General features: G+C 45.4%; 1 protein-coding gene across 10 annotated transcripts in view; it reads right to left on the bottom strand.

Moving 5' to 3' along the window:
• Dst (dystonin) overlaps positions 1–26,817 on the bottom strand; it is a 397,313-nt gene that overhangs the window by 173,651 nt on the left and 196,845 nt on the right. For 9 of the 10 annotated variants that reach the window (XM_052192861.1, XM_052192851.1, XM_052192852.1 and 6 more), the window contains 3 exons: positions 19,637–19,726; positions 17,438–17,515; positions 16,108–16,200 (listed from right to left, as the gene is read on the bottom strand). In XM_052192861.1, coding sequence (XP_052048821.1) covers positions 16,108–16,200; positions 17,438–17,515; positions 19,637–19,726 — 261 coding nt within the window. Of the gene's footprint in view, positions 1–10,795; positions 11,676–16,107; positions 16,201–17,437; positions 17,516–19,636; positions 19,727–26,817 lie in introns of those variants that run through there. The other variant, XM_052192856.1, reaches the window with a different exon arrangement.

Here is a 26,817-nt window from a genome sequence, read left to right as displayed (position 1 = left end):
CCCAGTTACCACAAGAGGCAGGGGCATGGCCAATCCAAGGGCCCGAGGCAGAAACACTGCTGAATAAGAGATCTCTTCCTAGGCTGGCAGGCACGGCCATGTCTGCTGTTGTAGATGAAGGTGCGGTCTCGCTCCCTCTTCTCCTCAGCCCTACAGACGTAGTCAGCATCAGACAGCCCCACACTGATCAAAGGTGGAGACACTGGCCTTAAAATGGCTGGAATTTGAACCTGAAGCCCTGTCTCCATTTTATCCATCTTCCCTAAGAATCTGTGCTAATCTCTACAGCCTGGGAAAGAAGTGCGTGCAGAGAGAGACCATATAACATGCAGATGGATTTTGGTTTTATTTTCCCATGAGGAAAACAATTACCACCATTTTCTACTTAATTACTTCCAAGAATGCTGAGATGTAATTATGTTAGATGACTTAGTGGCACGGCCCTCGAGGATTTGCTTCCCTGTGATTACACACTCGAGTCAGGAAGCTGCGCAGGAATGCTCCTTCCCTTGTAACCTAACGGGAGTTATTACATTGTGTAGGAGAACTCCAAGCTTGTGTGGTGATATCGTCACCTTGCACAGAGGAAACCCATGCTCAGTGTGGGCTGGATGTTTTCCCTCAGCACTACCATGACTTAGTGACACCTGGCACACAGGAAATACATTTCAGTATATTTTACTTTGTGTTCTGGTTTTTCTTGACAAAGGGAGATCCCAATTCTCAATGTATAGAGGACTGTTTCTGCTCTTTCTAGCTGATTCAAAAACAACCCAAGCCAATCTGGTTACAAAAGTAATTATCCATTAACGAGCAAAGTTGGTAAATTTCAACGATAAGGTGACAGTGTTTTAGAGCCATGAATGCTACTCTATTCTACCTGAGAGACATCAAAGATGAGTTTACAGGTTTGGAATAGTGACAAAAACAAAAAAGATCTTATTTTTAAATAATTTTCAACAAATAAATTCTAGACTGCCAGTCACACACCTACTAGTTTAGACTATTACACACATGCATACTACTTTTAAAACTCCAACTAAAAAATATACATTCAATTATGTCACGAAGCATGGTTTACACTGACGACTAACACAATGGTTCATTTTCCATTTCTTGGACTATTCTCAACTAAGTGATCATCCAGTTACTGAGCCTTTCCATCTGGGAAGAGTCTTTGCTTCACTGCTCCCAATCTGCCTCCCACAACTCCAGACTTGCCAGAAGTTGCGTCCCGTGACAACCAACGCTTCCTAAGTAACATACACTGATCCTTGCTTTTGACTGAGTTTCCAGTCTCCTCTTCAATCCTAACTCAGCCTTCAGCAAAGTCCTCTGGGCCTGCAGGGATGCTGTCAAACCAATGTGCCCAGGGTTACAAAGATCTCACTTTTCCCATTAAAGGGCACTGCCATTCTACTCCAAAATCATGTGCCTGTTAGGCCTCTGAGTGTATTCTACGAGCCCCATCCTCACCGGCACTTGATGTGGAAAACTCTTTTCCTCTTTCTTCACTCACTCAAATTCAGCATCCTTGGTATGATCCAGAAACAAGCCAATCCTATCACACTCAGACACTAACTCCTAGCACTCTCTCTCCCACTGAGCTCCACCCCCAACCGTTAAGGGGGCTCTCATTCCGAGCTATGCACTCCCGACCACATTCCTAGATCAGGGAATGGCCCCATCATTTGCCCAGTTCCCACACATCAAAAGCCCTGTCATCCATGATGCATCCTGAGCCTCTACACCCACTTGCCCAGGTTCCGCCTCGCCTCTAACCCTCAGCCAGCCCTAAGCAATTCTCACACAATGAACAACAAGTACTGCAACGTCTCTTCAACTCAGCATCCCAGTGCCTTGCTCAGATACGCTTGATCACGTCAGCCATTGCATGTGCTCACTCCTGGAAATGCCGGAGGGTGGGGGATGGGGTGTGGGGGTTGCGCGTAAGGAGGCCCTTGTGCTCACAGGGAAACCTAAGGGGATCCAGCCATGTTAAACACACAGGCTGTCCCTTCAAAGGGAGAGTGTGTCACTGTTTCCCACCCAGGGTTAGAGGGCTGGCTCTTTAACCTGAACAACGCACTGCCAAAGCCCAAGTTAGCCTCAAAGTCGCTTTCAATATAAAATGATGTTCCAGTGGGCTTCCTATGATTCCAGCCTTAGCAGAACCTCCGCCATCTTCCCGAATGGACCTTCCCTACAGTAATCTCAGAGTACAGACTGTCATGTCTTGTGTCTTATTCACTAATGACACCAGGTTTTAACACCAGGAAATGTTATTTAACTCTTCAATTAGGCAGATTCTGTGATCTTTGGGTCTCTTTTCTATTTCAACTGTCAACAATGAGAAGTTAATCACAGTCTCTACTTAAATCCGTTAACACAAGATATAACTAGTTCCATTCACATGTGAGAGTTCGGACCCACTGAGCTACCGACATAGAAACAGTGACAACCATTGTGTGCGTTCCGCTGCTCACACGTGGACGAACGGGACAACCCTGATTTCACAGAAGCAATGAGTTAGTGCTATCTGTTCCTCACGGAGTAAACCCGTCCCAGGGCTCCGCAGAGAGTGCAGTGGCGGCTGCTGTCCACCCCTCTGCATGTATCCCTTCTCTGATATGATTCTATGGAAGAAAGAAGAGTCTTCGGGATTCCCACACCAAATGCAAACACTTCCCAGAGCCCCCTCAGACGCTGGTTTCCAGAGTAGTACCTAGTTACTAGCCTGCCTACAGATTAGCTAATAACCATCTATCCTGAGGTTTGCCCTACCTGCATTAGCAGTACAGTGTATTCTCTTTCCTTCTTGTTTCTGTTTTGTTTTATGTAGCTGTGGCTGCAGAATAAAGAATACACTAACCCAGACTGCTCTCCAACTGCCTCTGCCTCCAAAATGCTAGGATTAAAGGATGCACCACTATGCCTGGCTTGTTCTTTATTCCACAGCCACAGCTAGCCTCTGCTGGTATTTCTAGTACCAAGTACGCATGACCACGACCTCCACCCCTGATTCTCTGCTGATGAAATCATATGAACGCATCTGGCTCTAAGTACCATATGTTCTTCCTATAGGTTTATAAGTAACTTCTACTCTTCATATTCTGCCTAATACAAACCAGACGTTGGATGCCTGCTAAATAAGGTGTGGGACTGGGGAGAAAGGCAGAGCCAGGCATGCGACAGAATGACTGCACACCGTCATGTGAATCTCTGCAAAGCTTGCCGCTGTGGGAATGAATGCTCAATGCCACTTTCTAGTAAAAGCAGACAGACTGACCACCGCATGTCAGTGCCTCAAACGGAGCAGAAGCTGCAGCTGCTCAAGAACAACCAGTATCACGTAAAGAAGCTGAACTTCACCTCGATTATTTAAAAAAAACCAAAAAAACAAAACAAACAAAAAAAACAACCAAAAAACAAGAAAGCCCTCCCAAGCTTGATAGGACATAATCTGGAGGTGAATGAAAACCCACTGCCAAATCGACTAGCTCCCCAATTTGATTCTCAGTTGATTGCTTAATGGCCCATTTGCTGGGAAATGAGGAACCTTATCACTGTAGAGTCAGCAGGACCTGGGAACGAGAAAGGCCTCTGAGCAAAGTCAACTCGACCAGACAACTGGGAAGCTGGGACACCCTATTTTTACCGATGTTGTCACCATCATGGCATGCACACAGCACAGCCCATTCCAAGGTGGACGCCAACACTCCCTGAAAATTTATTCACATTTTATCTAACTTGTTTTCAGTATGGGAGGCTTAGCTCAGGCCATGCTCACATTGGGCAAGCATTTTGAAGAAGACTTACATATCCTAGCCTTGTGTGTACATTTTTAGTATTTAAAAATAGTATTTAAAGATAATTACGTGATTTTTAAAATCAGTTTTATCAAATTGATTACTAGTCAATGTGCACAAAAACTAGAAGAGCCAACATAAGCTGTTTGTTGTAGGTGAGGCTGTAAATCTGAAGATTAAGGAATCACAGAATTCAGACAAAATGGCAGTGCCACTCGGGGGAATGCCATCTGTTGGTATTCTGTCTAAGCTCTACCCCACACTTACCTGGCAACAGCCAGGTATGCCCCGCCCCATAGACCTAGCCCACTATAAAAGGGGCTACTTGCCCCTCCTCCCTCCCTCCCTCTCTCCCTCCCTCCCCTTCCCTCTCTCTCTCTCTCTCTCTCTCTCTCTCTCTCTCTCTCTCTCTCTCTCTCTCTCTCATCCCACTCTCACCTCTCTGCCCCTTGGGCTCTCCTCCCCTCCCCACTCTCTCCACGTGGTCATGGCCGACTCCTCTTCCTCCTCTTCCTCCTCTTCTCTCTCTCTCTCTCTCTCTCTCTCTCTTCTCTCTTCTCTTCTCTTCTCTCTCTCTCTCTCTCTCTCTCTCTCTCTCTCTCTCTCTCTCTCTCTCTCTCTCTCTCTCTCTCCTTCCACTATACCACTAACTCCCATCCTCTACCCTGAATAAACTCTATTCTATACCATGCCTGTGTGTGGCGCTTGGGCACGGCTGTGGGGGCACGGCCTTGACTGATGATTGATCGATACGGGAGGGGGCAGCTCGCTGTGGGAGGTGCAACCCCTGGGCTGGAGGTCCTGGGTGCTATAGGAAAGGGGCAGAAGGGAGCCAGTGAGCAGCGCTCCTCCCAGACGGCTGCTGCAGCCGCTGTTTCCGGGGCCATGCTCTGACTTCTCTAAATGATGAAGGATGTGGTAGAAGCCTGAGCCAAACGAGCCCTTTCCTCTCCATGTTGCTCAGCATAGCCCGGCTTCATGAGAGCAACAGAAACCTTCAGACGGGGTTAGACGGAAAATGTCATCAAGCAGAAACTGGATTTCTTAGCACGTGTTATTAGGATAGAACACTCTTTGTGAGAATTTAAACAGCATTAAGAATAAAAGCCACGGCTGGAGAAGCATCAGCCCAGGGTCCTTTTTCTAAACGAAGACGTTTTTCACCCAGGTTCGGATGTCCAGAGAGGATGGCTGGGCCACGCCATGGTGGTTACTACCCAGGACACACACACACACCCATCCCCCACATCAGTTTCCTTTGGTACCAAATGAGGAGACAATAATGTTCTGTAGACATCTCAGGGTAAACTGAGGCCAGTGTATCAGGAGGAACGCTGCTTAAACTCTGAGTCACACACCACTTGCAACTGCAGTCAGACAGTCTAGTTCCACAATGTGTTTAGTCAACACAAGCACATATTTTCAAGTTAAGATGTTGCTTCAAAAGACAATTCTTTCAGAAACAATCTAACTATTTTGGCAGAAACAAGTGTAATCAACACTTTTTTTTTGATAGCTACTTCCAAGTTAAAAAAAAAATGTGTCATAATGTGCCACAAAATATTTTAAGTGAAAATGTTGCTCAAACATTTTGCAACTGTAAAGATTACAAACCACCTACATGAAAGAAGTGGCTAAAAGAAAGACAGAAGTGATCTAAACATTGGCAAAAATCAGGCTTGTAGGAAAAAAAAAACTCAACTTACTGAAAATAAAGTACCAAGGCTAAATTGAAGTCTCCAGGAAATTCCCTCATTTTTGCTCAAATGCAAAAATCACCCATTTCTTTGGTAGAAAGAGGGGATTTCAGGCTTCTGTAGCTCCTCCAAAGAGTTTAAAATATAGGACATTGTAAAGCTCACTGGTGTCTAAATTCTATGTAATTACGTTTTCATTAATTAAATAACTATAAACAGTCAAAAATCAGCAAACACATTAAAAAGAAATAAAATGGTTCAAAAAGAAACAAATTACTCAACCATCTAATACATGTGAACTTTAGCTTCAGAATGCAGAGTTCAAGCTATCATAGGACAGAAAAAAACATATTCTGAGTTTCTAACAGTCTTTAAATCTCAGTATGAATTCTGTTAGCTGGAGCATAGAGAAAAAAATAATGAATAAATGTATTTCAGTATACTGGGTTTCTCTTATATTTTAAGATGGCTCCGAAGATTTCAACGCCTCAAATATAAAAGTTAACTTAAAAACACAGCTCACCTTTTCGTCTACCCAGAGACTGCCAATATCTCCACAAAACCTACACTGATCATTTTTAGTTTTTGGTCCTTGACTCGCTGAAGACAGGAGGTCCCACACACAGAAGCATTGTTTTCCTTAGTTAATACATCCGGCTGTGGGACAGAAGCCCAACCCCACCGCCATCCAGAACCGTGTTTCATGGGACTTAAGGTTCGCAGCCTGGTCCCCACCACAGGTTGCAAACAATGGGCTGTAAGGTACAGAAGGTACTTTACTTAACTTAGTGCTTTGTTTTATCCAATACATGATACACAGTAAATGCTTGACTAAGGAAGAAGGGGAAAGAAATTGCTGAAAATCGAAATGTGTATATTTACAAGAAGTCACAGCAATGTAAAATGGAAAGGCGTGGAGGAAGAGGAGGTGTGGATCAGGTAAACAGATCGGGCTTGGAGAGCTTCGGGACAACGTGAAGTGAGTTGAGCAGTCTGTTTAAACCTCCTGAGCCTCGCCCAGAGCCAGTTCTCAGGCATCTTCTGAAAATGATCTTATGGGGAAGCACCTGGCATATAGTAGGACCCAAAGAAGAACATGGTTAATAGAAGACCATGATCTGTTCCAATGGCTTCTGAAAGAACAGGAAATCACACAAGTGGAAATGACTGCGTCCTACTGCTTTCTCTCTGATGAGTGTAAGAACTCAGTCTGATACACACAGAGGCACCCACTTGCACGCACACACCTGTACTCTGTCCTGACCACGGTAATCTATTGTAGAGCTCTATCTCTATCTTTGTTTATTACGCTGGAGTCACTGGGAACGACACACAGGGATCTGAATTTTCAAAACTCTTCCCACAATATTCTCACATGGGTAGGTTAGAGAGCCCATGGCCTGTAAGGAGAGAAACCAACTGTCTGGTCAGTGTCCACCTAAGAAGACTGGGATGAAGTGGCCTTTGTGAAACTGAACCAAAAATATGCGTGTGAAAAGCTAAGGACCGAGTGTAGAGCCCATGGCAGGGGGTTTAATAAGCATGAGTGTGCACAGCAGGTACCATGCCGTATGATACAGGACACACAGACATGAGTGTGCATGGCAGGTACCATCCATGTGATACAAATGGACACACACACACACACACAGAGTGTGTACAGCAGGTACCATGCCGTATGATACAGGACACACAGACATGAGTGTGCATGGCAGGTACCATCCTTGTGATACAAATGGACACACACACACAGAGTGTGTGCAGCAGGTACCATGCTGTATGATACAGGACACACAGACATGAGTGTGCATAGCAGGTACCATCCATGTGATACAAATGGACACACACACACACAAAGTGTGTACAGCAGGTACCATGCCGTATGATACAGGACACACAGACATGAGTGTGCATGGCAGGTACCATCCATGTGATACAAATGGACACACACACACACAAAGAGTGTGTACAGCAGGTACCATGCCGTATGATACAGGACACACAGACATGAATGTGCATGGCAGGTACCATCCATGTGATACAAATGGACACACACACACACAAGTGTGCACAGCGGGTACAATGCCATGTGATACAGGACACACAAATACATACATACATACACACACACACACACTCACACGAGTGTGTACAGCAAGTACAGCGTCATGCGATACAGGACACATACACACACACACACACACACACACACACGAGTGTGTACAGCAGGTAACATGTCATGTGAAATAGGACACACACACACAAACACACACTAGTGTGCACAGCAGGTATAGTGTCATGGGATACAGGACACACATGAATGTGCACAGCAGGTACCAAGCCACAGGACACAGAGAGCATGCACAGCAGGGCGTCCCGTTAAAGCAGACACAAAGTCAGCCTGTCTACCAGGATGACCTGAGCTTTTGTCTTTATGTTGGTCGCCCCATCCTTCACAGATGACTCTCTGAGAATCAGCTCTTGTTCTCATGTCTTCTAGAAGTTTTCTTCAGTAAACTTGCTTGAACTTGAAATAGCCTCACTGTGCTGCCCAAGATAAAGTGCAGCGGCCACTCACAGACACAACCGCATTACTAATAAGCACATGAGTTCTGATCAGCTCTGTCTCTGTACTGCGATGGCTTGCTGCGCCTATGACAGGCAGTCCACATCCCTACTGGTCTTAGTGGACTATTCCCTGGGATTTCTGAGCTCAAGCAAAGGCCCTGACTCCTCTGAATAGGTGGGTGGGGTTGCAGATCAGCAACCACTCCCGGGCAGAACAGCTCTGACAGTGTAACAGACGTCAAGCCATTAAATCAGCTACTGTATCATGCAACTACTGTGAGTTTTCTTTTCTTCACTCTGTATGTGGACCACTTATTTGTCCTATTTCATACAAATACCTCAGTCATTCAAAGACAACATGTCTGAAAATATTTTGCAATCTCAAATCACCACACAAATCTAATACCCACCCGCCCCTTTTCACATGCAGACACCTGTCCCAATACACAGGAGATATTCATCGGGCGCATATGGAAGGGGAGCGTTAGCCGGGAATGCCTCTCAGCATATTATCGCAAGGGATTAAAGGAGAGACAAGCTGGTCATCTGCACTGCGAATGACCAATGTCACAAGACCAGGGCAGTTCACATCAGGTTAAGAGGATTGCAAAGAAATGCTCCCTATTCTATTTCAAAGGCCTCAGGGCCAAGTACAGCACAGCGAGGAAGCCGGAATCAAGTGAGACAAATGTGATGAATAACTTGAGGTGGACAGACAGGGACTGCGTAGCTTCACGAGCTATTTCTGAGGGGGAAAATACTAATATAGGGGCTAGGACTATCACCTACATCCAACCATCCACATAAAGCGAAGAGTCCACTGTAACACAGTGAGGTAGACAATTCTAATCAAACCTATTTAAGCAAGCTGACATGAGAGAACACCTGTAAGGATACAAGAAGAATGACCCCATGACCCCAGACAACCAAGCACGCTGTTGACTCTGACTCTTTCTGTGTCACAAGATAAACAGTCTTTATTGGGACTGAAAGAGACAAAATGCCAAGGAACTCAGGTCAAATCATAGCTGCCTATTTCTGCTTTGATCTAGGAGATATTACACACCACTGTAGCACAGTCACTTAACAGGTCCAACTCTCAGCTACACACTAGCACAGCGCAGTCACTTAGGAAACCAACTGTCAGTAAGTCACCCAACCACTGCGGCACAGTCACTTTGCAAATCCAAACGACGGGCTTGTGATATTTTCACATGTGTTTTTCAACAAAACTTAAAAAAAAAAAACCACACAAAACTCATTTGGTAGAAAAGATCACAAAACCCTTGACATGAGAATTACAGAAACAGGTTTCTTATTAAAGAAACAGGTTTTAATGACTCCCCATGATGAAAAATGACACAGAGCTTACTTGATGGCAAATTATAAGGGAGATATATGTTAGACACTAAAGCAAGGGACATTCATAAACACGGGCAGCTGATTTGCTTTCTTATGCACTGGCCTTTATGCCAGACCTACCCAGAGAACGCCTCTACTGGATGTTTTCCTTTTAAAAGGCACCCAGTGTGAAACATAAACAGAACTTCATGAGGCAGAAAGCTGGCAAGGTCTGCGGTGTGCACAAACAGGGACTCAGTCTCCAAGGTCAACAATGACTATGCACACGTACCCTAGGAAAATCTCCTTTGGTCTCTGTCCAGGGACCCACACCAGTGACACAATGACCTGCCCAGAAAACTGAGCTTCACGGACACCATCTATATCCAGACCTTTCTGGGTAAAAGATTACAGTTAGGAAAAGCTTACAAAAAAAAAAAAAAAAAAAAATCAGCCCTGATTTAGTAACGTGGAGAAGTCATTTAGGTAATGCACTTCCCAGGGAAGTAAATTATACTGATCCAATTACATCTGAAAGATAAGTAATTTGTCCAAAGGTAAATATCAATGTCAGGGGAAAAGAGCCCAGCTTCCGGGCAGCCTGAGTCACATCCCAGTCCCAGTGACATACAGCCCCAGCAATTTCTGATGTCAACCAGGGGCCATGGAATTTGGGCCAGCTAATGTTTGCCTCCGCCCTCAGCACACAGGAAGACCGAAAGCAATTATGTGAATGTTCCATGCCTGACAACTGATAGATAGCTGGAATTTGGCCTCTTGGACTATGGAACAGCCGTCAGAATGTGGAGACTGTACTGTGTGTTACAGGGTCACTACACTGGAGAACTGTACTGTGTGCTCCAGGGTCACTACATGCTCCTTAAATACTTCATATTTCTATTGACACAGTGATTAAACCTATTTGGGGACTACAGTGTATATATTTCTGGCAATAATCAAATAGGCATATTTAGGCAAGCTATAATCTGAAAATTAGTCATTTTTGTGTTCCCAACTCTCTGCTGAGATTTCATGTGGAGATATTCAACTGTTTTGTAATTTAACTTTACCTATCAGAAAGCTAAGTTTCTGTAGACTATTACAAAAAAAAAAAAAAAATCAAGAGTCACGGACTAAAGACATTAAGCCTAAGTGTCCCATCAAACCAGTGCTTTCCCAAGTTATGCAACAATAAAACGCAGGTGCTATTTAAAGCGAGGGGAAGAGACATGGGCAACACACAAGATAAAGTGCAGTGTTGACATCTGAAAACGCTTTGACTTTGACACAGGCTAATGTGCAGATGGCATTTTTGAGAAGCTGCGACACTGGAGTCTGGTGTGAGGAGGAGGAACAGTCATTTACCCCGGTGTCACTTACCTGGCATCTACCATCCCCAGGTATGTCCTTGGAGACTGAGGACACGCCAGCAGAGAGGGAATGGTACCTCCTTTTTGTGAGTTGAAGCCGGTGTGCTGAGAGAGGGTGACCTCTCTCAGCGCTGTCCTGTTCCCAGACACTGCTACAGCTTTTTGAGAGGTTTCCCACAAGCACACTGTTTGCGAGGGACTTCTCTGAGACACAGGGAAGGGGACTTGAGCTGGCTGCGGTTTGGAAAAGGGAAACATTGTCTTTTCTCAGGAATGTTCTGTGTTTCGTGTTGATATCATCTAAGTGTCTCTCCGTCTCTGGGCAATATGGAGGGCTATCTTCTTCTGAAATCGTCTTGTCCGGGACGCTAACTTGTACTTCTGAGTCTCTCCCCTGGGCAGAGGAAACTGTCACTGGGTAGGAGCAGCTGTCCACAGCGCTGGGCAGAGGTTTCTGTTCACCGTGCTCTGCGGCCGCTGCCTTCCCCAGCTGCACACCATCTTCCCGAGCTGGGCTTGCAGCAGGGTGCTCCCACAGCAGCTCCCCAGAGGACACAGCTGGCTGTCCCCCGGCAGGCTTAACGACACCCTTCTTGCGGTCTCTTTCACTGCTTTGCCGCACCGGCTCGGTGGCACCTACAACTTTCTGGCCTGGCTTTCTTCTGAAATACTTTCTTCCGGGAGAGTATTTTTCGGGACTCAAGGGACTTTTGGCAGGATCGAAATACTGCTCTTCTTTCTCAGCCCGCACACAGCCGCACACATTCCCCATTTGATTCCCGGGCACTCACGGCTCCACGGACTCACTCATTTCAAAGCCCGGGGCTTCTAGGACCCCTCCAAGTCCCGACACTCTCCACTCTGACTTGTAATTCCCAGCAGGCTGCGTGACCATCCTCTTCAGCCCGAAGCCATGTTGCTTATGAGAAAACCACTTGCAAGAAATGCTGTGGCTCCCTGCCAGCCGGTCCTGTGTCTTATTAGGCACTGTGGCTCATTCCTGGCCACCAGTCCTCTCAGACAAACACGACTGACTGCTCACAACCAGATCAGACGCCAGGGAACTTCCACGGCAAACCCTGAGATCCACTCCGGAGACCACAGCCCCCCCCCCCCCGTTAACACAGTGCCTTCTGAAATGCACACACACACTATCAACATTTGCACCAATCTCTGAAGCTAAACAAACAAAAGTAAACACAGCCGAAAGACTTACTAGCAAAGTGTCCTTCAAATTCAGTCTCAAAGTGCCTTTCAAACTCAAGTTCAGGGAGCCTCCCAAGGAAATACTAATTTTATGGCCCACGTAGAAATAAATGAAAAGCTTGTGAGTCTTTCATGTTAAGACTAACTCAGAAAAAAGTGGCATAATGATATGATTCAACAATTGGATGAAGGGAAGATTAATACTAAAAGCCAAAAATACCTTTAATTATGTCTAGAGCCAGGCTTTTAATATGGCTTGAAATAGTGTTCCAATCATAAATCTCTGATTATCTGCACACTAGGATTGCTACATGACCAAATAACAGAGTGAAGGGATTTAAAGGCGGAGCGCTTAGCTAAGGAAGTGCGCACACTCTGACACATACATTAGGGCAGTTAAACTTTATGCTCCGCAACTGCACTTGGGTTAAATATTAAACGGCTTTAGCAGGGTTGGGGTGGGAAAATAAGAAATCAGTATAGATACGGACACTCTGAGCCATTCGTATTCCTAACCCTGGGTCACAGACATGGTGCAAAGGAAATCAGCGTGACAGGGAAGACACTGTCACACAAGCCAAAGTCAGCTGGAAAGTCGGTAACTGCCTTCCCTGAGGTAGTCTTCCACAATCAGAAAAGGAACTGCGTGTTTTACTGAGGAGGAGGAGGAAGAGGAGGAGGAGGAGGAGGAGGAGGAGGAGGAGGAGGAGGAGGAGGAGGAGGAGGAGGAGGAGGAGGAGGAGAAGGAGGAGGGGCTATCCAGTCATGGGTCAAGCTGACTCACTGATGTCTGTAACGCATCTGTATTGTAAGGATTTTCTTAATTATTTAAAAAGAAAATTAAATGTTATCCAGTGATATATCCCAGATGAAGGTTAGGGGAAAAAGTCTTGGGCTCATCTGTTCTTAAGTTTTCAATGCCTTCAAAGACAACAAAACATCCTTTAAATGTGGAGTGGCTGTTGTGTATATGCTGGGTGATGAAGCGGCCAGGGTGGGCCCACCCTCCACCCTTCCCCCCGGGCCCTGCCAAACTAAGCAACTGTCCAAGGTTAGGTCACATGCCCTGTTCCCTTCCAGAAATGGCTCGGCTTCTGAATCTGCCTGGTAACTGGCACTTTTATACCCTTCTTCTCTAACGCCCTGCCAGGTCTGGCACAGACACTAAACTTTGCTTCAGACACTTTGAATTGTATTTCCACTGCCGATGGATGTCCCCCCCTCTGCTCCGTTAACTTTAAGTAATCCTTTGACAGGCAGCACAGCTCTTGTCATTATGATCTAGCATACAGTGGTTTATGACGTGAGACTATCAGGAATATAATTTCTACCTTCTCAATGCCAGGCTGAAAAACAGATCCAATCTGTGATGGTCAAAAGCAGTATTTAAAAAACCTACCACTTATTCTTCTGAAAAAAAAATTGCTTTATTCATACAATGAATAGAGCACCTCAAAGATGTGCCACTCTGGGTGAGGGTGGGCACTCTTTCCCCCTTGGGCACAGCCAGCAGTTCTAATCCAGGATCAGCCCAGCAACAAGAAAAGCTTTGTCTCATTTATACATTTTACCCAAAGCACCATATTCAAGCTGTAGATCCCCCTGCCTCTGATCCCTGATGTGGAGACAGAAGCAGTGGCTGACCTAAGATGTCATTCTTAAATGACCCTTTGCATTAAAGTTCCTCAAGCGTAGAGTCTATTCCAGTCTATTTGTACTACTTCTAATTCCCATTTACTGACATTCCCGGCTGTTATTTTCTCCTGAGTTAAGTAGCTGGGGACCATATTCTTCCATCTCCAGCAGCATTTCAGACTTTATTTTTTAAAGAGTTATTTATTTCATGTATGTGAGTACACACTCTCTCTCTTCAGACACACCAGAAAGGGCATCAGATCCCATTACAGATGGTTGTGAACCACCATGTGGTTGCTGGGAATTGAACTCAGACCTCTGGAAGCACGGTCAGTGCTCTTAACCACTGAGCCATCTCTCCAACCCGGCATTTCAGACTGTTGACCACCCTTTTCCTTCTCATTTTTCTTCCGCGGTTCCAATCATTTCCCTTTGCCTTACACATCTCTATGAATAGTCCTATTCCATTTCCACAGCAAGACCTGCTCCTGCCCCCATGCTCTGAGGACCCTTTCTCTCTGACAGAGAATTCCCTGCGCCTCTGGCATCTCAGGGCTGTGCTGCAACAGAATGGAACACAGGGCAGGGCAGGGCAGGGCAGGGCAGGGCAGGGCAGCTCACTAACCCTTCTAACCTGTCCTGCGGTGGCACACCTCCTGCTCACCACCTCCCGGACCTCAGGCTATAATTTAACCTGAGCTCTCTCCTCGACCTTCTATACCCAGTGGCCAACTTTCTTCTTCTATTTTTTTCCTCAAAATATGACCTCTTAGATAAAATGTTTATCCCCACGTGGCCTATGTCTCTCCCCTCTGAAATCATTTCAGTTTCTTGGCCCCCCAAAACACACACACACACACACACACACATGCAGGCACACACACACACTACAACAGCCTCAATTCCATCTTTTTTGACATAGAATTATCAATTTTAAAATTATTATTTATTTATTGGAGGGGGAACACATGTACATGGAGGTCAGGGGACCTCTTATTAAAGTCAGTTCTTTCTACCAGGTATCAGAGTCAAGTCTTCAGATTTGTCAAGATGAGCCTTTACTTACGGGGCCATCTCATCAGACTTTATTTATTTAAACACATTTCCCTCTTCAAGCCTATTAGAGTGGCCATCATGAGAAAGAGTAAAAAATGCAAAGAATAAAATTCAGTTTCCTTCCTCTGAAGCCCTTTAACTGACCCCTAGTGAACTCCACTTAAACTCCAGACACAAGCCTTCTCAGCAGCTGTGTGTGGAAGGCAGCTCCCTCCAGGGAGGGCCTCAGACTTTCCTATCTGGAGTCCTTGTAGTTTCAGCCCTAATTTAAAAAGCATTGGACCTAATCCACAGAAGTCTAGTACAACTGAGACAGTCTGCGTGAATATAATGTCTGGATCATTTCTACTTAGATTTCATACAGTTGGGGTAAAATGGCTGCTTCTGTCCACAAGCAAGCCCTACACGCCTGGGTTTAATGCTGTGGTCTCTTAGGTCTTCCCTGGCTGGGGTCATCTAGTAATGACCTTACTGCTGTGGAGTCTTGGCTTGAAGTCGCTCTGACTTCAGCAGCACAGCTGACTGGACACCCCTTCATCACCAGTCCTATAGGCAGGCTGCTTAAGACCGTGCCTCCACTTACCCAGCTCCCTCCAATTCCCTCCTTCTGGGACTGTCCAGCTAGCTGCCCATTGGGCCCTGCGGCTCCCCAGTCACCCTCCTAGGAGTCTTCCTCTCTAGACCATTTCATAGTGCTCAGATCCTGTTCCCATAAAAAACCTTTATTTTTCCAGTATTACTTTCATAGGTTTTACTCCCCCTGCCTCCTTTTTTTAGAAAAAGATTGAATTTAAATCCTCGCTTCCTTTCTGAAGGTAAGCCCTTTATTTCCTTCCTTCAAGATCTGACAAGCCACTACTACTGAGGGTCTTACAAAATTTTGTGAGACTATGAGCAGTTATCAAATTAAAGCAAGTTACAAAGAGGAATCACATATATCAAATTACAGATTTCTTATGAAATGCAATCACTGTCCTCAGATCTACATAAAGCACAGCCCTTTGTGGGACTGCTCTTCTAATCTGGCTCTGTAGAGAACACCTACTGCCCTCTAGTGTCTACCGAAGGAAATTTATTTACCATAAGGATAAAATTACTTTAAATAAGGATTTGGGGTTGTAAAATCTTTAAATGGCTAAAACAAGAAATACTGCCCAAAGCACAAAAGAAACATGTCTGCATTTAGGAAAGCAAAAGCTCTGCCTCTCAACTCTAAGATTTCAACAGAAGGCCTTGAAAGGCAGATACAGAAGCTCTCGGAGACCAGGAGATAGGAGGCCAGCCTCACAGAGTTATTAGCAAGACTGATGTACTGTTATGAAATTACCCTGAAATTCATTATCATTCAAAGGATGCCAAACCCCTTCTCACGGACCACCCGAAAACCAGCCGCAGGGTGTAAGGACAGCAATGAAGTGGACTCACCTGAAAGTGCAGAATTATTGTCCATATTAACCCCAAAGTCAGCTTAGGATTTCCATCTGTTATGTCATCATTTCTGATATTCACTAACTTCACCTGTTTGTGGGTGAAAGAGAGAGAAGCAGTGATTATTACAAACCAGGTGCCTACAAAGGAAATGCTGAGGACTGCAAAGGTCGCCGCCGCCTCGGCCTTCCCTTCAGCGCTCGAGATGACGAACACATCTGAACACAAACTGGGAACTGCTGGGGTTCTCTCTTCTAGAGCAAATACCAAAAGTGACCATTTGTTAAAAATAGGAAGATGGGGCCTAGATAAATATTTATGATCTTAAAATTAAGGGACAATCTTCTTTTGAAATGAACTTACTTTACTCTTATAATCTAGCAGGAAATGAATCGAGTTTGACAACTTGTAGATCTACTACAGAGAAATTTTATTTTCTATCATAGGTATTTCTACCATGCGTTATTTAAATCACTAGGCCTCTAGAAGTTGAGCCAACACCAAAGATTAGCGCAGTCCTCAGAACCGAAGCTTATCAACTGCTGAGCTCCGACCAATGGTCTCAAACACTCACTTCTACAAAGAACTGAGAACCTGAAGTGAATATCGAGTTATATCATCACATTGGACATTTTCGGTTTCTTATTTCGGGGAGCATGATAGAGCAAGGAGAACACTTTGCCACCCCTGTCCCTTGTCATGTGAGAACACAGGCTGCCCTAGCCAGATCCTGAGGGTTACTATCTCCAATTTTCAGCCTCCAGACCACAAGGGGTGAATTCTGTTCTTTATACATTATAAAGTATGAAAGCCGCACGAAGCGGACCAAGCCGGTTATCTACTTATGACAAACAGCAGACTGGTAGGCCAGGAGTAAGAACCTGGTTAGCTTGCTTTCTAGAAGGAGGGTGTGAACTATGAAAACATCTAATAATAAATTTGGTGCAAAGTGCTAACTGCTGTCTCACCCCTACCGAGAGCTGTGGTGCTCCTCCCTCCACCCCTCCCCTCCTCCCACCCTCCATCCCCCACCCCCACTCCCACATTCTTGACACACTGTTGCTATTCAAAGGTCTACCTGCTTAGGCAGATGCATCTGCATTCCGCCAGTGACATAGACACTCTTAGTCTCTGGTTTTCTGAGGTCACGCCTAGCATGACTTCCTTTTCTGGGCAACAGGAGTTCAAAAACACTGTTAAATATTTGCCTCGGTGATGGCGCATGACAACTGACACAGGGCAGACCCAGTTAACCCTTTACATCCCCTGGCCCATTCCTAGGCAGCCTTAGGTAATCACTTACGTTAGAGTCTGAAAAATATCATACCTGGCGTCTTTTCAAGTAGTCGAGTGCAATCTGTACATTCTGTAGCCTATGAAAGCGCATCCGACCCTTCTCTCGGGGCTAAGGATAGAAAATGGAAGGTGTGAAAATACTACAGTCTGTAACACCACTGACCATGCTAATTCAAAGATACTTTCTGCTTATCTTACTTTTTTAAACTATTTGTTCGGTAGGCACAACAATTTTTTTTAAAGAGGCTTTTAACTCTTCTGTTATCTGGGACTGAATTTCAAGAACGAGGGATCTTTTTCTAAACATATTTTGAACATATGCTTTATTCCAGGTGCTTCATTTAAACAAAAGGAAAGCCACAGAGCACAGGGACGTCTAGCGTTCGCTAACACAACAATCCCGGCCAACTGGTGCTTAGCTATGAATCCACAAAGATAATCAGAATTCTCTATTTTACTTCTTAATATACACTATCAGCAAGGCAGGTTTTCTAACTGTATTCATGAATTTATGAAAAATGAGGTAAAAGAGCATGCAATTAGTACATTAAAGAAAGAACACACACTAAGGAGAGAGACAGAGGTTTACTCAGCAGTGATGGAGGAGAGGGAAAGCAACTCACACTACGCAATACACTTCCTCTGTGTCTCACTGCATCCAGTCTCTGCAGGGAGCTGGATCTAACACAGGCAAAAAGCACTGCGTGTACTCTTGTCTTACATTGGATGTGACTGTTTTCCTAAGCCTCGGGAAAAGTGTCAAATCACAATTATTTTCTCTGCTGCCATTTTCCACATTAGCAGAAGGGGGAAAGGATCAGGGCTGGAATTTCCCCCATGAAACAGTCTAAGAGAAAAAAAAAATGGCAGAGGATACTGACTCCCTCCCTCTTAACTATGAGCTGTTGACATCCAAGGTGGCAAGATAAAAAGATAGCACAGCACAAAGGGAAAGGGAAGCCTGGTATCAGGCTGGAGCTGCAGCTGGAAGCTCTCCAGGTGCCTCTATAAAAGCACAGCTCCCAAGGCAATCCGATGGTGGGATGCGATGGTCAGGGAGGCTCGTGTCTCTGCAAAGGCGGCTGACTGGTCAGCTAAGTGTTAGAGAATGCCCTCTGCATTCTGTGGGACACAAAGTCCTGTCCCCTTCTGCGCCCCACAGATAAAGAACAGCCACCTATGCCAGGAAGTTTGATTTAAAGGAACCTGTGAGCACCTGTGTGTGCCTCCCTCCCCCCAGAAGGGCAATAGGCTGTCCTATTTGAAACGTCAATTCTAGAAGGGAACAAATGTGCATAAAAATTAGTATACTGGTTATCAGGAGATCCTGCGGACCGTAAAAAACTCTAAAATAGCAGGGCACAGTAACGTATAAACATGTTTGGCATTTCAGCTGTGACGTAAATTTAAAGAGAAAAACATCTCCTCTGCCCAGTTTGTGAACGTGCCTGTCGCTCGCCCTGCCTGGGTGGTCTTTTCGTTTGAGCCCGAGAGTTACCGGCCTGCGGGGTTAGCACTGCACACGCCTGCACACCCTGCCGCACACGCCTGCTAGGTTAGTGAGTTACGGGGGTGACACCTACCCCCTTGTCCTCATCCTCCACCTCCTCATGCTGTTCACACTCGCATGCTGCTGTTGCACTCACCAACCGTAAGGTCTTCAAAAAGTCTCGCTCCCTCGGCTAATGAATATAACAGACAGAAGACAGGACAGCAAGGAGACAGACAGACAGACAGACAGACAGACAGACAGACCGGGAATGAAAACAAGAGCATGAGCGGAAGGAATGCAGTGAGGGAGGTCACCGAGCAACGGAGCAGTGGTCACACGGAGGGAGGGAGGAGATGCCTGGCTTAGCCCAACTCTCAAAAGGGCTCCGTGCTCCCTTGGTAGGCATGAGTCTTCCCGTGTATGGTGATACAGTGCATCTGACTGATTTTAAGTCAATACAAAACAACCCAAAGGTTTGAAAAAATAAAAAGAAGAAGCAGAAAGAAAAATAGTATGTTAATTATAGAGCCTATCTCGGAAGCAGGCATCTGCAGGTCTCTGCTCACGTCACGGTGAAGATGGATGCGGAAGCAACCGGTCAGAACTGACTCTTGTGGCTGAACTCATGTTTGGAAGAGCGGACGCTTCAGAAGCCTAACATCTGTACTGCAGATGTCCTGGTCACGTGTGCACAGAATCATATGCTCAACGAAATGAATTGGGAAACCTCCGACTTACCAGGGTGTCTCCGGATAGAACCTCCAGGAGGGAGATCAAATTGTGCCCGTCCCTCAGATCCTCGTAGAGATCGTTCACGTGCTTCCGAACCTGAGGTGAAAACACACAGCCATCTTTAGTTCTGCAGCTCAGAATGAACCAGGCAGGATTGTTAACAGACGCACGCTTCACGAGGGTGCTCACCTACACACCTATTTTCATGTCTTATCCCCCATTACTTGAAAACAGTTGTAAATTTAAAACCTAAAAATAGGGTTTTCGGGGTGACAGTTCATAGAGACGACAAGTGTTGCTATTCTGTCTAAGCTCCACCCCACACTTACCTGGCAACAGCCAGGTATGCCCCGCCCCATAGACCTGGCCCACTATAAAAGGGGCTACTTGCCCCTTCTCTCTCTCTCTCTCTCTCTCTCTCTCTCTCTCTCATCGCTCTCCTTCATCCTACTCTCACCTCTCTGCCCCTTGGGCTCTCCTCTCCTCCCCCTCTCTCCACGTGGTTATGGCCACCCTCCACTTCTCTCTTTCTCTCTCTCTCTCTCTCTCTCTCTCTCTCTCTCTCTCTCTCTCTCTCCCCCCCCCCTCTCTGCCTTTCTCTACCACTAACTCCCAACTTCTAGCCTGAATAAACTCTACTCTATACCATGCTTGTGTGCGTGTGGTCCCTCAGGGGGAAGAGGTGCTTGGACATGGGCCCACCTGGGCACCTCTTCCCCCACACCACCGCGCCACACTCCCTTAACCCCCATTCTCTCTTCTTAAGCCCCCTTCATTGATGCATTGGCCTTTCAACAAGAATTACTTACTTTTTAACATCTCAATATTAGCCTGGACTACAATAGGATAGGCCTACGGTTTTTAAATATAAGTACTATCCTGACTTTATTCATAAACCCTGACATAGCCAGGGCCACCTTAACAATGAGTTGCATTTTTACCTCCTGCTTGTCTTCACAGTGTCTAACACATAACAGATCAAGAGGCACTTGGTAAAAACCCATCAATGAAAGCAGGTGTAATAGTAACTGGAATTCTATGTACTATTTCTATAACTTCCTATAATTACTTTAAATAATTTTAAAAATTAAAGCATAGGTTAGGAGACCTCTATCCAAATCTTTTTCACAACTTATATTTTGTGGTGGAGAATCTAGAAAACACTACCGTGAGACTGGCATTCAGCTTGTAACAACTTCCTGTGTTCCCTTACCTGACCACAGCTTGAGGTTTTAGAACTAGACGTAGTAAAGTCTCTCAGGAGACCCCACCTAGTCTGCTCCACGGGGACAGTTCAGTAATAACTTATCCACTACAAGATCTGTGTTCCACGGACAAACGCCACAACAGGCCTAGAAGATGGCTGGCCCACAGGGCCAGAGACAGTCCCAGATTTTTTACCTTTCTGCAAGTCAGGACTGTATTACTTTGAGATGCTCACAGGAAAAGGAACCAAAGAAGAGATGTACAACAGCGGTATTCAACCTATTGGCTGTGGCCCCTTTGGGGACTTTCACAGGGGTCACCTGTCAAATATGCTGCATATCAGATATTTACGTTATGGTTCATAACAGTAGCAGAATTACAGTTATGAAGTAGCAATGAAATAATTTCAGGGTTGGATGTCACTGTATTTAAAGGTCACATAGCATTGGGAAAGCTAAGAACCAGAACCCCACCTCCTTTACTCAGGGCACAATCCCTGGACCTGGCCATCTCTGCAGTAAATTCTCCAAATTCTTTAGAATGAGTCACATGCCATTGGACTTCGAAATGTCAAGCAAACACAGAGCATAAAGTAATAAAGTAACAGAAGCCTGTGGTCAAAACTGTACAAGAAAAGCCTAATGACACATTGAAGCAAACCTTGAGCTTGGTAAGTCTTTATTTCCAAACCTGGGGCTTAAATGTCACTTACTATATTATGTAAGTTGAATAGATACTTACACATTCATTTATGTGAGTGCAGGTGTGTGTGTGTGTTTCTATAACCTCTCTATTTTGTTTATTATAACAAGAATCAAGCCCAGGACCTTATATGCTTAGCAGGAAAGCTATCACCAAGACACAGTCCTATCCCATTGCAATTGATTTTATTAGTGTTAAAAGTATCTGCGCCTAATGAAAACATTTCCCTAGGAAGTGTTGCCCTAAGTTTACTTGTTTCTAGGCCTAGTGCCTGCACCTTTCTGCCAGTCACAAGGTCTCTGGACACTCACACATACATTTGGCATCACACGCACGGATGCAGGCTCAAGGGCTGCCCCTTTAAGGAACTGCTGGACATGGCAAAAATGAACTCCTGTAATCCAGTACTCCATGTTTACAAACTCAAGTTTTAGTTTGACTTCCCAAATCCCACAGAAGAGCATTGGAAGAGTCATGGATTGTACCACAGTAAAAGGAAGTTTCAAAATATTTTCTCTTTGGTGGGAAAAGGTGATTTGAAAATGATTTTAGGTAATATGCATTTATTAAATCTGTAACTACCCAAAGCAGTTACAAAAGTGTTACTGCTCTGTTAGTTACAAAATAGTTACTGCATATTTACCTCAAGATATCTTTTATTGACAATTCTTAACTGACAATCCTTTCAAGGTCTTAGCTGTAATTCAGAGGCAAAATACTTTTCAAGGGCCTTTTCAGGGACATATATATGTGCATACATTACCATATCTCTCTCTCTCTCTCTCTCTCTCTCTCTCTCTCTCTCTCTCTCTCTCTCTCACACACACACACACACACACACACACACACACAGGACATTTTCGGGAACATACATGGTACACACAGGCATATATATGTGTCCTAAGAAAATGAAAGCACTGCTGTAATTTTCTGTTTGTGTACTAGAACCCAATCCAGATTCCCAGTCTCCTTCCAAGGCACAGACCTGACTCTGTAAGACCTACTTGGTGCTTGGTGGGCCCACTGTGCAACTACACCTGTGCATTTCCCCTGTGTCTGCAGTGTCACCAGGAAGCAGCCTTACTCTTAGGGAGCCTGACCAGGATCACCCAGTAACACATTAACACCTTGTAACTAGTGACACCTAGTAACACAATAACACCTAGTAACTAGTGACACCGAGTAACACAATAACACCTAGTAACTAGTGACACCCAGTAACACAATAACACCTTGTAACTAGTGACACCGAGTAACACAATAACACCTTGTAACTAGTGACACCGAGTAACACAATAACACCTTGTAACTAGTGCAGCTCAGCCAGTTGCTTCATCTCTCAAAATAAATGGATTTGCTGTGTTGATCTTCCGTCTTTGCCCACAGGACAGTGGTTAACACTCTTTGTGTGTTCAGGGTGGGGCATCCAGCCTGATCCTGCCAGACAGAGTCCTCCCACGTCCCACATCCCACTTCCTGTCATCCTCCCTCCAGGACAGTTGAAGCTGGGATGGGATTCTGAACACTTATGTCACAGAAAGGGAATTTCACAACTTGCTGCACCAGTAGATCCGCACCAAGCTCTCCTCACCAGAAAACTTCTCAGAATCAAATGTCATTTCTCCCCATTATATTTACACTATGATTGAAAAGAAAAAATTAACCATGCTTCAAAAGGAAAATACTGTATCACATTAAACCAAGTTGGGAAAAGAAAAAAACTAAGAAGAAAAACAAGAATTTAGGCCGTGTATCCATCTTCCTTTTGCCTCTCACTCTGACCCCGTGACCTTGACTTCCCTGCTAAAGCTATGCAGACCTCAGTGGTTTCCTTGGCAATATGAAAGAGGGAATCCTGGAGCTCCCAGCAGAGAACAAACATTCTGTGTCTCAAGACAGGATTACTGGTGTTTTGTTGTTTTTTTTTTTTAATTAATAACTTGCTAATATAAAGGAAAGTGTTTATAAAACCAGGAATTTACTTTTAACCCCTGGAATGTAATTTTCTAAAAAATTTAAGAGAAGGAAAAAAAAAAACCAGAGTCAGATTTGCGACTCTGCCAACAGTGGCTGGTCCATGTTACTTCCTACTGTTCTTGTCTGAGGGTCCGAAGAAGCTGGTGTACACCACGCCCCTTGACTCTGAGTCGGCAGACGGCCCAGTATAGAGTCTCGTATGCCTGAGCCCTGGGTTAGAGCCTCAGCACGCAGAGCAGAGGCAGCCTTAACTCCTGGGTTCCCCAATCCAAGACAAGCACATGCCACTGCTATTATCAAAATGGAGGCCGGAGAGAATGGAGGCTATCCTCTGAATCCACAGGTACACTGTCACATAAACACAAATGTACACACACACACACACACACACACCTTTTAAAATGCTTTAAATCCACACTATGCGTAAGAGATGGTAATGGATGAGATAAGGAATCAAACTCCAAGTTCTGATCAACTGGCCAAGTAAGGCCAGCCAGGGAGGTAAACGGTTAAGCCTAGACGGAGGGCTGAACTGTTTTTGTCCAAGCTCTGAGTCAGACACTTGGCCTGATAACTGCACTTCACAGGCAGCTACTGTAACTGTCAATACTCCTCTGCCTTTCCCTCTCCCTCCTCCTCCCTCTCTTCCCCTCTTCCTCCTCTTCCCCTCCCCCTTTCCCCTCTCCCTCCTCCTCCCCCTCTTCCTCCTCCCCCTTCCCCTCTCCCTCCTCCTCCTCCTCTTCCCCCTCTCCCTCCTCCCCCTTTCCCCTCTCCCTCCTCCTATCCCTCTTCCCCCTTTTTTCGCCTCTCCCTCTTCTCCCTTTCCCCCTCTTCCTTCTCTCCTCTTCTTCTTCCTATTCCCCTTCCTCCTCCTCTCCCTCCTCCCCCTTTCCACTGTCCCTCATCTTCCCCTCTTCCTCCTTCTCTCCTTCTTCCCCCTTTCTCCTCCTCCCCCTTATCTTCCCCTTTTCCTTCTCTTCCTCCTCCCCTCTTCTCCCTCTTTCTCCTACTCTCCCTCCTCCCTCTTCCCTCCCCCCTCCTCCCTCTTCCCCCCCCCCTTCTTCTTTCTGCTTTCCATCTAAGAATAAATGCAGTTCCCCTTACTTTTTCCCTGTGAGGCAAAAAGCGTCCGAAACAATAGGATGCAAGGAAATGATGAGCAACAGGAAGCATCCGGGTGCCCTGGGTTAAGTCCTGCATGCGGAACATGCGGAACATGCGGAACATGCGGAAGGGTGAGGCAGCCTCTCCTCTGGGTCACACAATCCTCCCAGCATTCCCCAGCGCTGTGCTTGCTGTCTGGCTGCCTGTCTCTTTCTCTCTGTTGTCGTGATTTTCAGACAGGGTTTCATTATGTAGCCTTGGCTGTCCTGGAACACACTATGTAGAATGGGCTAGCCTTGCACTCACAGAGATCTGCCTGCTTCTGCCTCCAGAGTACTGGGATTAAATGCCTGTGCTACTAGGTCCCCTTGGGCTTCTGCTGCTTTGGGAAATGTGTTTACTGCTTGGTACCTACCACAGACCCACAGGGAGCACTGATCTTCTTCTCAGGGGACTATCCTATGGAAGGAAATAAGTAGACAGGGAAAACAGGAATTGGGAAGAAAAAAACTAATGGAGGTGCTCAAGGAATAGACAAAGGTAAATAAGGCAGACCCGTGCTACACACAGGGATTAACTGATTAAAAACAAATGAACACACACACACACACACACACACACACACACACACACAGAGAGAGAGCTCGGCTTTGTTAAATTTACCTGAGCTAAAACTCAAATCCAGGGGGCTGGAGATACAGCTCAGCATTTAAGAGGTCTTTTCAGAGGTCCTGAGTTCAGTACTCAGCAACCGCATGGGGGCTCGCAGCCATCTGTAATGGGATCTGACGCCCTCTTCTGGTGTGTCTGAAGAGAGCAATGGTGGTGTACTCATATACATAAAATAAATAAAGCCCACAATCAGAGTAGGTCTTTCCTTTTGTTGTATGGGGAACTGCCCTCATGGATACAGGGAAAAATGCATTGACTAATATCCTACCTAAATCTCAATCCAATCACCTGACCATAAAGAGTAATCATCGTGGCGTCCCTGTGACAGAGGCTCAGTTCGCTAAGTATGCACTGGACTTGAACCATAGGCTAAGACATCCTAAAGACAGAGACGTATATAAGAGAGTGCTGTCTGCTGCAGTCTACAACCTGAGATGGCACACAGTGAAGAAATTCCAGCATCAAATGGATAGTCTCGCACGCTAAGGAGTGAGAGTACTCCGTGAACTTAGCAAAGAAGATGGCGGCATGTTGGGTCTAGAAGAGCAAGAAGTGGGGACGGGGCTAAGAGGTTCAAAACTGCATAGTAGGGACCAAGTAAAGGAACTGGCAGTCCATTTAAAGACATGTGAGGTGACATTTTGGCAGGGAGGGAACTGGGGGACTGGGCAGCTTCATACATTAAATATTAAGAAGCTCTGAAGGCTGCTAAGCAAAATTAGGGAGCCAAAAATGGCGGCCCACATACATAGGGGCACTGGACCAAGGGCAAGTAGTGGGAAACAGAACCATGAACAATCTCAGCCTCCCTTTATTTAAATCCCAAAAACAAGACATGGAGATATAAGATAGAACCAGAATCAACCAGAGAAAAGATATTGGACCCCTGAAGACTTCCACCCCTTAATGTAAATGGTAACTAGAGGATAAACAAGAGCAAGCTTCAATAATGAGCCTCTGTCTGCCCCTCGGTTACGGGGTTCCTGAGGTCCTGCCCCTTGAAAGTCGGTGGTTTATGTCTGTCCTGTCATTTAAAAACTGTACCCTTCTCTGTTGAATACCTAGATAAATTGGAATCAAAGCTCACTCCCAGATAGCTCTCATCCTGCGTGTGTACATGGGATGTGTTATTGCGTTCATCCTGTTCCTTCTTAGTCTTTTGTTTCGATGGTTATTCCAACAACAGCTGAGAGTTACTCCTCCCTACATCATGTCTCTTGAAAACTGTGATTTTCAGTGAAGCCAACTCACAAAAGACAGCAGCCCAATCTGTCTTCAGAGAAAGGGACCCTCAGGAAAAAGCTAGAAAGGGCCTTCAGTCAGAGCGCCTGGATAAAGCGCATTCATCTCAGAGGCAAGGACCAGCCAGATAAAGGATCCACAGTCCTCTCTTAAAGGACACACAACTCTGAAACACATTGGCGATCTTTTAAAAGGCAGGGATGATAAAAGACACTTGTCCCAAGAGCTCTTCGTTGCCTTGACCTAACTAGTAAAAAGGCCCTGTCTGCTTTAGTGAAAACTAT

This window comes from Apodemus sylvaticus, chromosome 9, assembly GCF_947179515.1.
Source record: "Apodemus sylvaticus chromosome 9, mApoSyl1.1, whole genome shotgun sequence".
NCBI lineage: Eukaryota > Metazoa > Chordata > Mammalia > Rodentia > Muridae > Apodemus > Apodemus sylvaticus.
Note: the sequence above shows the minus strand (reverse complement) of the source record. Positions and strands in the feature narration are given on the sequence as shown.